This window comes from Thermobia domestica, chromosome 7 (assembly GCF_964235325.1).
Source record: "Thermobia domestica chromosome 7, izTheDome1.hap1.1, whole genome shotgun sequence".
NCBI classification, from domain to species: Eukaryota; Metazoa; Arthropoda; class Insecta; order Zygentoma; family Lepismatidae; genus Thermobia; species Thermobia domestica.
Window position 1 is genome coordinate 4,205,480 of NC_137460.1, and position 15,538 is coordinate 4,221,017.

The window sequence follows — 15,538 nt, forward strand, 5'->3', positions numbered from 1 at the left end:
ATTCTTCCTTTCCTTCTTTCGTTTCTCCGGTTAAATTTTAAATTTACAAGACCACTTTGTACAAGAAATTTAATGAAGCACAACTTCATTATCCATTTCCCTTGTGGTAAAAGTTACCGGTAGATGGATTCACTGTGATTGTTGCCTATATAAGGAGTTAGTGCTTCTCTTTCACTTCCTTCATTCACGCCCTACTCCTATCGCCAAAGACGAAGGGACGAAGAAGAAGGGAAAATATGGGGCTAGAATGGAATGAAAGAAGGCCAATAGATTCTTCATTTCTTCCTCAACCCTCGAAAACCACCCTTGCCACAACATACGCACCCTCACAAATAGCTCCCCCTTCCTCCCTTGCTCCAACGAAACTTCAACTTCACAAAGTTCTTCGTTGCCTCGACAGCTCTTTGCAAGATTTTCCATGATAAGCGCCAAAAACAGGATTTTGTTCCTCTCCCTTCTCTTCTTAAGCAAGATTTTGTGCTCTAAGAACACAACAAGGTACAAAGAACATAGTAGCTCATACCACACAATCTTAACCTAATCACTTCATTCAAGCGAAATAAGTAAAGTGGATTACAGAAATAGAACTGCTGATCTTGACTTTGGAACGATCAGTTTATTTCTCTAGAGATATCATTGAATGTATCCAAGTTTAGATTAAGTTAGTGATCTTTTAAATTTAAGTTGGATAAGGTTAGTTTATGAATTATAATAAATTGTTTAAGTGAGGCCACATTTCGGGTTTACTCTAGATTAGGTTAAGTTATAAGGTTTCGTTAAAGTGTATTATGTCAAATTGATAGGTACTTTCAGCTAATTGACGTTAGGTTACGGTAAGGTAAGAAAAGATAGGTGTTAATTAAGTTGGATTAGGCGAATTCTCACTATTATGTTATGTTAAATTTTAGTTTTACGTTAAATTATGTTAATTTGTGAGTCATATTCAATGATTTAAGTTAGGCTATATTTCAGGCCAACTGGATTAGGTTATATTATTAAGTTTAGAGAAAGATATTATTGAGAAGAAATGAAAAGTAATCTATGTGAGATTAAACTTTTACAAGTGTGCCTGCCATAATCTGTTTTAGATTCATTGTTCCAGGTTGTTCTTATCCTATAGTAACACAAAGTTCTTAGATCTAAGGATTGTTGGAAGTGAACGTACTTTATAGTAACTGTGCCAAATGTCAATTGCAAAAACTTCGGTTGTAGTTGATTACTTAATCATGCAATTCATGATTATATAGTTACAGATAATAACTCAGTTATGTGTCTATACAAAACAATTTTACACTATGGCTAATTATATACCTAATTAGGCCTAATTTTTATTGATTTATTTTTCCATGTTGCTGATCCTCTATTGTATACAGATGTTACATACATATAGCTGATACATATATATCTGGGGGTTCACTCGAGCAAACGGTTCTACCAAACAGAAAATTTAAAAGTCAATCTGCTCGAGTAATGTCCTAACGAACCTTACCTAACCTAAGCTGAAAATGTTACAAATCTGCCAAGATTTGATAGAACCGTCTACTCGAGTAATGGCATATTTGATTATTCACTATGTAATATATTAACACATTGATTTGTATTTACCTACGAATCACATTTAGTTATTCAGATGGTTACCATACGGTGTTGATCAATCTTAAATGTTTTGCACTGTTTACACAACATAGTGTATTGCCTTCCCTGCTCATGTTCATTCTACGAATTCAGCTTGTGCACTTTGTGTAATTAGTGACTGAAATTAAATAAAATCTTGCAAGTCACTTCTCTTTCAAAAGTTCTGTGTTCTTATCTATAGGAGGAACTAAATTAAACAAAATTATCTTCTTGGTTAAATTATAAGGTCTTTACATCAAGCCAATATATATATATATAATATATATATAATGTAGCCTTTGAAGGAGTGGTGGACGCCCAATACTATATATAGGATAGGTTCGACAATATATGAGATAAACTTCATGTATCTTTATATCCTCAACATTTTTATCTATTAAAGGGTGTATATCAGAGCCTTGATGAAAGGATATTCCGAACCTTTTTTAACGAAGACATGTACATGTTTATTATATATCTTTCACTTTAACGTCCTTCAGGCTGAGGGAGACAATGATTAAAACAAGTGAATGATGATGGAAGAATTGATGGAACGAAAATGTGGAAGGCAACGGGAGTAACTCGAGAAAAAAACATGGATTCGATGCTGTCCACCACAAGCTTCGATGGGGATCCAACCAGAGAATCCACGCAACAGAGGTAAACTCCGTTAGTAAGCCATCATGCCCCTGTACATATTTGTTCATGAAAGGAGGGAACAACTGAATTTTTTACACACCAGATCTTCTGTAGGTGCGAATTCAATCACACAAGGAGTGAAAAAGTGAATGACTGGACCGTGACTCGAACCTGGGATTTTTGGCATACCGTGCCGCTCGTTAACCACTATGATACCCACTTCGCTTCCCAGAACAGCCACATACTTTCTTGCTGCTGAAGTCTGCGCTCTCCACTCATCGGCATGTACATGTAATTTCAGCTAAGATTACGCGTATACTCGATATAAACCATTAAACAACGTTACGGAAAATGCTACATTTAAGAACTTAAGTAAAAAGAAAATCTACCCGAAATAGACATCTACATTTTAACAACCTGTATTACAGTTTCGACAATATATCATTGCCATTATCAGACACATTATTTTTAACATCCTTTCCTTTCTTTCTGACGGTTATTTTAAACTTCTTATTTTACCTTCTTTGTCATTCTTTCACTATCTCAACTTCTCTCGTTTTTCCCCTAATCAAATATCATATGAGCTGTTGTTCTACTTTCTTCTCCAATTGTTTATATCATCATGTAATACGATTCATTCATACAATACTAGGCAGAATTGTAATATGTATATTATCCAACAGAATTATGCAAATTTTAGCAAAACTGTGTATATGAATTGTATAAAATTATATAACAAATTACCAACAAAGTATAAGGACATTAACGAAAAACGGATATTCAGAAATACTCTGTTAGAATTATTGTTAGAAAAAAGCTATTACTCTGTGGAAACTTATCTTGCTGATAATATATAGAGAATGTAAATCATATCTGACAACTGTAATGCTTAATTGAGGATTCTCCTCATTTGTAAGCTGTGAACAGGCAAATAAATATGAATATGAATATGGATATGAACATGTTTCTCATGAATATAATGTCTGATGAAATCAATGATATATTACTGAAACAGTAAGACAGATAATTAAAATATAGATGCTTGTTTTGGTCATATATACATGATTCTAAAACCAGAATGAACAGTATTTCGACTCTTCCTGCGAGAATATATTCATATCTAAATATTTTTAATATTTTGGCACAATAATTACTAATCTCACCGCGAGATGAAATTATTTGGCTACAACATTTCTAAAAGTATCTCATATTAGGAACCATAATCATATTGCAATACCATTACATTCTCAGTGGACAAATTCTACCATATAAAGGTTTTGCAAAACTGTTTCTTTGTCCTCCATTCCTTATAGTGTTTCCCTCCCTTTTTGGAGGGTTTCAGTCATTTAATTCAATACGATTATGATCCATTTAGATTTTATTTGCTATCAAGGTCTGGTCGACAAGTACCGTCTTCTTTTTTATTATTATTATTTTATGACTTCCTTTTACCTTCTCTGTATTTTTACGTTTCTTTAAAACAATACGACCACAGAGACATGGCATGGTAGAAAGTGCGTACTCACCTGGCATGTTGGGGCCCTACAACAGCACTATCGAACGAGGAACTCGCCGTAATGTCGTCATCCTTGATGGCACCGGACTCCATTCCCAGGGGAGCGATACATTGGGCTGCAAGACGAAAGAACACAGAAGTAAAAACCATTAACTTCCACAGGGACACACACATATATACAATGAAGAGAAGAAAAGCCAGATAAAAACTAAAAAGAAAGAGCATGGCCGAGTATTCTGTGGCCGATCTTCTGAATATTTTAAAAACACAAACGTGCCTTTTCGTTTTATTCTGTTGCAAGGGCGAGTCTAAGGGAAGTATAATGGGAGAACCTAAGGTCTACCATTTGCAATAAAAGAATACTCGATAGTCTTTTGTTTTTATATCTTTCTCCTTCTTTGTTAAAACGTTTCTTTGTGGATAATGTGCTGCAAAGAAAACAGACGGGGAAAATGCAATACTACGGAAATGCTATTAACGATAAACTAAATATTCTGCATTTAGTGATCGATGTACTTCGTTGCCTTCTTGCATTGCGGCCAAATTCTTTTTATTACTGTTTCTACGAAGATATGTATGGCGAAACAAGTATTTAGGAAAACGATATGTATTTTGAGGATACCTGAACCAACAGTTAAGGAGAATACTGAATATTTCATACAGAAGAATGGCCACTACAAACTTAGAATGTGGATTACGCTATACTTCAAAATGTTGGGTGTAGATTTACAATAGTCTGCCATTAAAACGTTAATTTTACGGTTAAAGTAAATGAGTGCATATAAAAGGGGACTGTCTAAGATATTATCTTTCACTGGCGGAGTAATCCTATCCGATATAAGTAACGTGTATCATGATCATATGTAACAATCCTTTAAAACAATTACACTAACCTAACCTTACCTACTCTACTAAACTACCCTATCTTACACTCTAACCTAACATATCCTACCCTACTTCACTAATCTAACCTAACTTACTCATTGAAACTACTGTGAACCTATCCTACTAAACTTACCTACGGTACCCTACACTACTTTACTAAACATATCTACTCGCCTCTACTAAACAACTCTACCCTGTTCTACTAACCTAACATACCCTACCTTACTCTACTCTACTAAACTAATGTACTTTGGTTTACTAATCTTTCTTGCATAAATAATAGTATGTTTCATGGCATGTAAGTTTGCATCCATATTATGAATCTGTTAGCAGTTATTGGACCATGTTCCAGGAAACTAACAGGAATTATTTGAAAGTAGAAAAGTGAAGATTTTTTTAAAAATTATTTATTTGACGGACTATTTTAAAACTGCACGAAATATTTAACTCATATGGCATCAGGATAGCCCTAGCATGTCACAATTTGATAAAGTACAATAACGCCTCGATTATTACGGTTATTGTTATCACAAAAAAAAAAAAAAAAAAAAAAACATCGCTAATAATCGAAATTGTGATTATCGGGAAAATAATATAAACTAAATGATCACCGATAAGAATTTTAAAATCTATTAATTACATTTTGTATTTGAGGTAAAAACGATTGTTCATTTAGAAAAAACAAGATTACTCTTCAACATTTACTTATATAAGTTTACATAAAGAGAAATAAATATAAACATGTATTTCAGGCAAAGGTGGGTTGTTACTGCTGAATAGTGAGCAGTCAGATACACAGACCTGAAGATAACTGAAGAGTAAGAACTAGAACTAAATATAATACTGGTTTCATATCAGTAGGTTACATCAAAATAAACTGAGGGGCAAGCTTTGAGAAATTCAAAATTGGATTATTTTTGTAAGAAAATGATCACTGTAATGGATGCTCTTCTCGCCGTCACATGTGCAAGCTCCTTTTTGGCTAAGCGGTTAGCGTACGCGCATTTTGTGTAGGAGAGCTGGGTTTGATTTCCAGCGGAAGCTCATGTGATTCGGATCCCACGTTAAGCTTTAGGTCCACATCTCACATAGCCCCGCTGCTGAAGAAACACTAAACTAAAATTAAATCTAATCACCCTCGTATGTAATGGCATGTACTCTCATATGTTAAAGATGAATTCAAAGAAGGATGGTAGAATTTTTGAAGAAACCTGTCGAGAATAGCCCCTCACGTGTCAAGCATTAAAATAAAGTTCATAGTGCCTGCGGGAAGTCACATCGATAAATATTAAAATTTTATCACCACAGCTAAGGAAAGAAAGCTGGTAATATTTGAAACTTCTACCGCTTTCTGACTCTATTTGAAGCTTCTTCCTTACGCTTGTAGAGTGAAAGGGTGTTGCCGATGTGGCTCCCTCAAAAGTCGCCACTGGTCAGTCTGTATATGTAAATGAAGTAAAAAAAAGATGAAATACTGGACTAATATAAAAGAAAATAAAGAGGATAAGCAAGCAGCTTCACTAGAGGTAAACAAATTTTTGAAAGCAGACCTTAAAAAAAAAAAAAAAAAAAAAGACGACGTTAATATCGTGTTAAGGGCTCATTCAGTACATTTCTACATCAAGAAGCCATGCCATAACAAAACTAGCAACATCATCACATGATCTAGTGTTACCATGTTGCAGATAGCCCCTTCCTCTGTATATGTCCACCCCGCACTCTCTTCACTTCAACCAAGCCCTTACACGAACGAGTTTCTCAGCCAGTCTTCAGACATTTAACCTTATCAGATTATTTCGTCGTTTCCCTCTTTCATGATGTAGCCGGTACAACAGGAACACTACCGGTAAAAGGTGGTCATTTACAAAAATGTCCCGCATCTCGCTTTCAAGCTCACAAACTACCGCTTTCACACATTACCAACGCCGATAGAGTTTCTAAATCCATTATTCTGAATTGCATGTCTTCATTTTATGACTTTTTTTCTTTCTTTTTTTATCAGGTGCACACGTTATAACCTCTGGGGACAAGCAGTTTGACAAATGGAGAAACCATTTTGGACGCCAAATGATCGACAAACATGCAAGAGCGGACACATGTCCTGAGTACGAAAAATATATTACACAAAGTTTACATTATCAACAAAATTTATGGAATGAATGCAATAATTTGTACCGTAATTTATTTTGACTTAACACGTACCGGGTACCCTTTGGTTAAAGAAGAGGTTTTTTGTTATGCATGCCATGCTATTGGATTTCGTATTGCACTATAGTATAAAAATTAATATATGTAATGATTAAAAGATAAATCCTTTTTAAAGTACTGTATATGTCGTGTTGATTGTAATTTTTTGTAAACCATTTACTTCGTGTTCGTTATGTTTGACATTATCTTATGATCGTAATGAGCTTTCCTCAAAATTAATTGTTTCACTAATATGGTTTATTTTCAGTTTGATTAATTAAATTTTCCTCTCAAAAACAGGCATTTGCAAGATTTAATATAATAAATTTACAGCGCTAAGTTGCTTTGAGTAAATTACAGGGTGTTTCAAAATGAAGGGTGTTTCAAAATGAATATCAGAGTAGTATTAATTACAATTAGCTTACAATTATAAATAATACATCAAAGGAAAGAGTAACTCAAATAGTTTTGTACACACGCATGCGCATACACTGTTTCCTCTGTCTGCCGTTAGAAAGCGCTAGTAGCAAAGGTGACGACTAGTGAACAAAAAGCTTTTAGTGCTTCACATTTTGCGAAGATAGAATCTGTAGTTATACTGCAGGCATCTTTGTGGAGAATTTTAAGGAGATACTTTCAACCACGTCCTTATCGTTTGCACTTGCTACAAGCTCTAAAGCCTACAGACTACAGTTTACGTGCCAGCTTTGCAAATAAAATATTGCTGCATGACAATGAAGATTTTCTGGATCATGTCGTCTTCAGTCATGAATCAATATTTCACCTAAGTGACGATGTGAATACTCATAATGTCCGCATCTGGGGATCACCAAATCGCTATGACATGGTACAGCTGCAACGAGACTCTCCTAAATTGAATGTGTTTTGTTCCATATTCCGGTGGAAAGTTTGTGGGCCTTTCTCGCCTATCAACTCTATATGTGCCGCGTGATGAATGGTGTTCATATTGAACACTTGTAACAAAAACTGTTTGAGTTGCTCTTTCATTTTATATATTATTTATAATTGCACGTTAAATGTAATAAATACCACAAAGCCTTAAATTCCCGATATTTATTTTGAAACACCCTGTATTTGAATATTTAAAATATACTTTAGAAACAACATAGAATTAATTGTTGCAAATAAAAATGACATTATTAAAGCAATCCACACTATACTTTATTTCTTTGATAATTATCCTTTATCTTTCTACAATTTATGCTTCATTTTTAATGTTTTTTAAACATAAATAATGAAATGCAAATATTGTATTGTAAATACCTTATTTTCTGTTTATTTATGATAATTTTATACGTGACAGTTTCTTTCACACTGATCACTGGTGTCAAATGCTGTTTATCGATATTATCATTTTTTTTCTGACAATAAAGTAAGGTTGTAATATTAGTATAAAATTATACAAGTGTACACTCCTGTAACAAGAAAGAACGTTTAAAAATGACTTCATATGCGATACCCTAAATAGATTTCTTACTTGCAAATTCTAATTACCGAGCGACGTAGCTCAAGTGGTAGAGTATTGGATTCACATTCAGAAGGTCCTGGATTCGATTCCCGCTGCCGACCATCCTGATTGGGGATTTCTAGGTTTTTCTCAGTTCTACCAGGCAAATTCCGGGATGGCACCTACTAAATATACCCTGGCTGAATTGCAGGTTGAGACAAGCATCTTAAGTTGTTCCTTTTTGGAACTGTAAATCACATTTATTATATTTTATGTTGTTATTTCTTCTGTATTGTTAGATTGTCTTTTTTTCTTTTCTTTGTTCATAATAAATATTTGTTATTGTTATTTTTAAATTGAAAGTTTTCAATGCCACAATTTAAAAAAAAATTTTTTTGAAACTTTTGAACTTAAGTAATTTAACGTGAGAGAGAAATGTTATAATTTTTCTGGATGTGTTTGACGATCTTTTTATACAGTACCGGCTAAATCTATTCCTATTATTATTATTATTATTATTATTATTATTATTATTATTATTATTATTATTATTATTATTATTATTATTATTATTATTATTATTTTTCCGGAGGTCGAGTTCGTGGTTGAAAGGCAGATTTGCACTTTTTTTTATTGTTTTTATTTCCTTTGCAAGTACGGATTTTTGCTCCCTGGGTGGTCTTCCCGAAAAGAGGTGGATTACAAGAATTTCGTTACAAAGTACGGAATTAAATATATGTCTATCAGAACAAGAAATTCAAAATAAATTTTAAAATATGTATTTCTCTTATAGTAGATACTAATTACATTTTTCTTTCTTACCTCCCTTCCTAACCTCCATATATTCATCTCGTGACTCTCTTAGGAGCCCCGACCTCTAGGTTGAGAACCCCTGTATTACATCCCTTGCATGTGTCAACTAATATTCCTGCTGTGTAAGACACTTTGACCTCTTATTAGTTAAAGAAACCAGATCCTTAACGGAAGAAAAAATGAAATGAAATATTTCAGTTTTACATCCACGTTAATGCCGGCTAGGCTAAAGGAGACGGTGGTGATGAGAAATGAATGAAATGGTGGAATAAAGAAAGTGGGAGGAAACTTGAGAAACCCGAGAAAACCCACGCGCACGATGTTTCTCCACCACAGGGTTCACTTGGTGCGAGCTAGGATCGAACCAGGGATCCCATGCACCAGAGGTGAACGCTCTACCACTGAGCCACCACGTCCCTCCATAACGGAAGACTATGTATTGTCCACAAATTATCCCTTCCTAGCAAAATGAGGGATTCAGGTCTGTTTGCAACGGCTGTAGCCCCTCCAAAACGTCTTAGTGACGCCACTAATTGGTGCGTTAGCTATCACGGAAAACTGAGAGCAATGATCGACGCTGAAGAGTAACACAGGGAGTAGAATGACCGGACTTCTTTCTCTTTCTTTGACTTCAGTAGTAAAGACATTGATATTAGTTGGCGCCACAGTTTTATCGTGGCATTTTTGCAGCCTTTTTCTCTCATGGGGATATAAATGGAAGGCATCTGGCGAATTCCTCGCAAAGTGATCTATCAGACTTGAATGGCGGTTTTGGGAGGGAGCTCTCTCTCCTTTTGGCTACAGCATCCAGGAGCGCGTCCCTTCTCAAAAAAAGAATGACGACGCCTCTGTTTGCGAGAGACAACGGCAATAATGAATCGCACTCCGGATGGTTTAGCTGCTACTCAGCTCGGAAACAGAGGGAGGATACGCGCTTTCAGTTTTGAATGTCTTGTCATTTGAAACCCAAGTGTTAGACCAACGCCCACACAGGGACTAAATAGTCTATAGAACATTGGACCATGCTTCCTTTCTTCAGAACACATGGAGGGATTTCTATTCCTAACCACAAATGAACAAATTTCCCTTCATGCTAAATTCTTCTCTTGTTTTATTCAAGTTTTTTCTTCAAACATTATCGCTAACAAGACATACGCTAGGAAGAACAAGCCATAGTAAGCAAACAGGAATTTCGGTGGTATGGGCGTACGCAGGGGGTGGGTCCTGAGGGTCCGGACCCCCCCCCCCCCGGAATCCCGACTTTTTTTGTAAATGTTGTCTACTTTTAGGGGCAATTTTAGAAATTTTCATATAATTTAGCCTCAAATTGTATTTGGACCCCCCTGAAATCTTTAGACCCCTCCCGAAATAAATTAATATGTACGCACGTCCCTGTTCGGAGGGTTCAAATTCAGTATGAGGATAAATTGTATCAAAACTTGTAAAATCACCCATAAAATTATACTAAATTTACAGAAAAGTCGGGATTTCGTGGGTTCAGACCGCAGGACCCCATACTAGAATAGCACGCAAAACTCATCCGGATCTTTTCTCACAATAATGCTCGATTGATATTATATTTTTGGGAGTTAGAGCATTGGACTCATATTTGCGTGGTAGCGGGTTCGATTCCCGGCCGATGCTTCCCAATTTTCGGCGTCAACTTAGCGTCATGAGACAAACTGGGGAGTCATGTGAATAAAAGACATGACGGCCACTGGATCTAGAAAGCTTCCAATACGCCTGTAAGAAACAGAGTGCTGATCACGTTACTCGCTCAGGAGCGTCTTTTAGGGGGGTAGGAGGGGCAATTGTACCCTCCTAAAAGTTTGAAGAAAACATATTCTTTAATCAATTATCTACTAATATACTAGTACAAAACGTGAAAGTCTTATGTCGATGGTGCTCTTGCCCCCCTCAAGCGAAGTCTGAAATGGCGCCCCTGTACTCGCTAGGCCTCATGTAGTTCAGCCGGTCACTAACAGATGGCATTGGAGTGGCTCAGACCCACAAAAAGGGTTGTTACGGCAAGTGGTTTGGCTTGATATTCTAATTTCTGCCAAACTGAGCAACGTAAAATTGGTCGATTCGAGCACATTCAGCACAAGATTATTGTTGCCATGAACGAGTGGTATCAGAAAAGTTAGCAAGCCCAAGATACTTTTGTAAATTGCAGATGAGACAAGTGAAATCGCGTGAATACAAACATGGTGAACAATTTCAATCTAAACATAAACTAGAAGTGGATGGGAAATGAAGTTTATTTATTTATTTATTTATTTATTTATTTATTTATTTGAAATACGAAATGTCATGTTTGTGAGTGTAAGTAGAACACGTGTGTGTATATGTTAATAAAAATAAACTTATGACTAAAATATTAAATTAAATTTCTACGTTTATTTCAGCTAAATTATTAGGAAATAATTTTGTGGAATAATAGTGTGGGAGAATACGGAAGAGCCCCGAGAAAAATCATAGATGTTGTTGTCAACCACAAAACGGGTTTGAACCGTGGTCCTTTTACACCAGAACTGAGCGTTCTACTACTGAACCGCTTTGCCTCCTAAACTTACCATTAGTATTGTTGTGTTAGTGACGTCAGTTTAAGGCCAACCAATTAAATTAGGGAACTATAGCCTTGTGTTCGAAGTTAAAATACTGTTATATACTGTTCGAAGTTATATTGTTACAGGTTTGGATATCCCTTTCAAGAAACAAGCCATTTCAACAATGAAGAAAATTCTAAATAAAAAATCGGCACGGATTGTTGTCTTCGATAGTTATGAAGTTCCTTCTCGAAAAATTTGAAATATCTACTTTGAAACTTGTAAGAGAAATCGTGAATTTTCGTGTAAGGTAAAAAATACATGAGAGAGATACGAAGACTGTAGTGACATCTATCGGCAAAACTTGTCCCTTTAAACTAACCTTAAAGGGAAAGTTTTGCAAAGAATTTTTAAAAAAAAAGTACTATTTGTAGCTATAACACCCAGGTCTATATATGCTTAATCTGCACGGACTATTCTCAATCTGTATGGCTCATAAGTTCTGCCAAGATGAAGAGTTTAGCTGACAACCGTAGAGCAAATAAACTCGTTATTTTGGGCCAAGCGACCTGACAGTGATGGAATAATAGTGAGGATGATGATAGTTTGAACGCTCTGTTATTTAAAGCCGGCGTTTAAGCTTTAATCGCTAAAAGGAAGATCATTGACCCAGATGAAGGTTTAGAAAAAGCGAAGAAAAAAAATAAAGTTTTAGTTCTCCGCCAACGCCAAACAGACAACGTTTTAAAATCCAAAGTACTTGTTTAATAACCGTGTGAAGAGTTTACCTTGTAAAACATCCCCATTACAACAAGTACAGCGGTGCTTGTTTCTTGCAAAGATATGAGCACTAGATATGTATGTACACAGGCGACAAGTATAATTACCTTACGGTGTTCGGTTGTTCCTCATTTTAAAAAGTAGCCCTTGTACCTAATTAGTAAGTGAAAAATATGCAAATGCTTTGCAAATTTTCAGCCTTAAAGCATTACACGATGACACACACACACAAAAAAAAAGTACCGGTAGGCATTGAGTTGGGAGAATTTCCTGTTTTACTTTTATTATATCATTTTATATGTTCAAGAGTCTTAAGTCTTCAAGTATATTTACTGCAGAGTATAAAATAACACTAGCACATACCAGGTAAGTGAAACGAGTTAGTTTCGCTTCATTGGGAAACTATCATAGCTTCTAAACCAGTGATCGCCAAACCGTCGATAGCGAGCTACTAGTAGCTCGCGGGGACATTTTCGGTAGATCGCGTTAACGCTTCGGTTGGCTAATCTTGATTCCTCCACTGAGCTTACGCTAACGACAGAGGGCGCTGACAACAACAACTGCTTGTTTCTCCCGCCCAACTGCCATAGTTAGCTTCATCTCACAATTGATTGTATACGCTTGGGGTTGTGCACGTTATATTTGTGTAATGTGTATATTAGATCTTTGCTATTGGATAGTTTATTTCACATTTACATGAAATTTAAGTTTATAAGCAATAAACAAATGTAAGATTTGATTTTAAGAAATTGGCATTTCTTTTGGTTAATACAGTGCCCGGGGCGAGAGTATACGACGGAGACCCCGTACATATGAGTGAGGTCGACAGACCAGCCGCGAAGCTTAAGAAAATTTTCAAAAATAAATCCTGCCTGCTTTTTCTCAATTTTGAGCACTTTTTATTACTTTTTTCCTTCCATTTTATATGTGTGCACATGCATTTCCCTAACATGAGTAACATTATAGGACCACTTCCTAAAGCAGAAAGAGGATTTAAGTACGTACCCGTATCTACTGATTTGTTGACAAGACTAGTTTTCCTCACTTTTTCTTTCCTTTTTCCTTTTCCTCCCGAATTTTGCGCCCCTTACTTCGGCGCCCGGAATGGTCGTCCTGCTTGCCCCCTCCCCGGCACTGCACTGGGTTGCTACCTCACAGTAGGATTTAAAAAGAGTACAATAATAGCTCAGATGCTTCATAAGTTTGGAGACTACCAGGGGCGGATCAAGGACCGACTTCTGGGAGGGGGGGCGGCCGGTTGTCATACTGCTACTTTAAAGGGCACCAAACTTTGGAATGGGTTTTATTTATATATATAAAATAAGAAAGTTTTTCTCTCCTGGGGGGCAATCGCCCCGATCGCCCCCCTGGATCCACCCCTGGAGACTACTGTTCTAGACTGTGGAATCTAATATTGAAACCGGAAGCAGTTAGTCTAACACTTTTGGTTTTAACGGATAGTTGACGTACTTCCGCCAGTTGTTCCGACACTATTTATTTCCGGTAGGTTCCAAACAAAAAGTGCTATATATGGAACTTACAATCATTGTGCTTTAGGATGACCTATTAACATTATATAGGTATATTGAAGGATAGCAGTAGCACACGCAAGAAGGATTTTGGCGTTTAAACGACATCTCTTTACCATATTAGGATGATATATATATATTTGGTCTAGGAATTAATTCGTGCGGTTGGTACGCACACATTGAAGCTGTAGTACAAACACAAAATACATAAATACCTTAAGAAAAATATTGTCCATCGCTAGCCACCACTTTCGCCCATCTGTCAGGCAATGTACGGATTCCGTGGCGAAAGAAGTCCTCATCCTTGGAAGCGATCCAGTCAGAGACCCATGTTTCGATATCTTCTGAAGAAGTAAACCGCTGTCCAATCAAATCGTTGTTCATGCAATCGAACAAGTAGTAGTCCGAAGGAGCAACGTCTGGTGAATACGGCGGGTGGGGTAAAACTTCCCATCCGACATTTTCTAAATAGGTTTTGACCGGTTTTGCGACATGTGGGCGAGCGTTATCATGTTGAACAATAAGTTTATCATGTCTGTTCTCCTATTCTGGACGTGTTCTGGCCAGAGCTTGCTTCAAACGCATTAATTGTCGTCGATAACGTTCTCCATTCATAGTTTCACCCGGTTGCAGCAGCTCATAGTACACCACACCTTTCATATCTCACCATATGCACAGCATAACCTTTGCACAGTGAATATCTCGTTTTGGTTGTGATGGACCTGGTTCACCTGGTTTCACCCAGGCCTTTTTTCGTTTAGGGTTCTCGTAATGGATCCACTTCTCATCACCCGTAATAATTCGATGCAGAAACCCCTTTCTGCTCTGTCGTTGAAGCAGCAATTCGCAAATGGTTTTTCGTCTTTCAACGTCTCTGTCTTTCAATTCATGTGGAACCCAATGTGACGTCTTTTGAATCATTCCCATGGCTTTCAAGCGTTTGGAGACTGTTGTTTAATCAACGCCTAATGCTGCTGCAAGTTGTTCCTGCGTTTGACACGAATCTTGCTCGAGCAATGCTGTCAATTCTTCGTCTTGAAATTTTTTGGGCTGTCCAGCTCGCTCTTGGTCTGCCAAGCCGAAATCACCACTTCTAAACCGTGCAAACCACTTCTGACACGTTCGCTCAGCTAGAGCATGGTCACCATACACTTCCACCAAAATACGATGACTTTCAGTCGCACTTTTCTGCATGTTAAAGTAATGCAGCAGGACACCCCGCAAAAACACTTTATCAGGCACAAATTGCGCCATGTTCACTTAACTACAAACTGGTGTTGTTGACGCTTTAATCCACTGCCCTATACTACGAACGATACGCGATGACAGGGGTTTGCAACACATGTGTGGATACACGGAACTGTGGGACGCTCCGTTCGTTGCGCCATCTCTTGTCCACCCGCACGAATTAATTCCTAGACCAAATATATATATATATACTGGTGTGCAAAACTTAAGGACGAAAATAACTTTCACATGCTGTGCCACTCCCAAGTGGCATAGATCGATAACACTTGAAATGAGGCCCACGATTACGCCGGCTACGTTAAAGAAGAAG

The 15,538-nt window shown here is 36.8% G+C and overlaps 1 protein-coding gene across 1 annotated transcript in view; it reads right to left on the bottom strand.

The window, feature by feature from the left end:
• LOC145689838 (discoidin domain-containing receptor 2-like) overlaps nt 1–15,538 on the bottom strand; it is a 602,490-nt gene that overhangs the window by 257,871 nt on the left and 329,081 nt on the right. Inside the window, exon 3 of the mRNA XM_081764058.1 lies at nt 3,780–3,885. Within this exon, the coding sequence (XP_081620184.1) occupies nt 3,780–3,885 (106 nt within the window). The remainder of the gene's footprint in view (nt 1–3,779; nt 3,886–15,538) is intronic.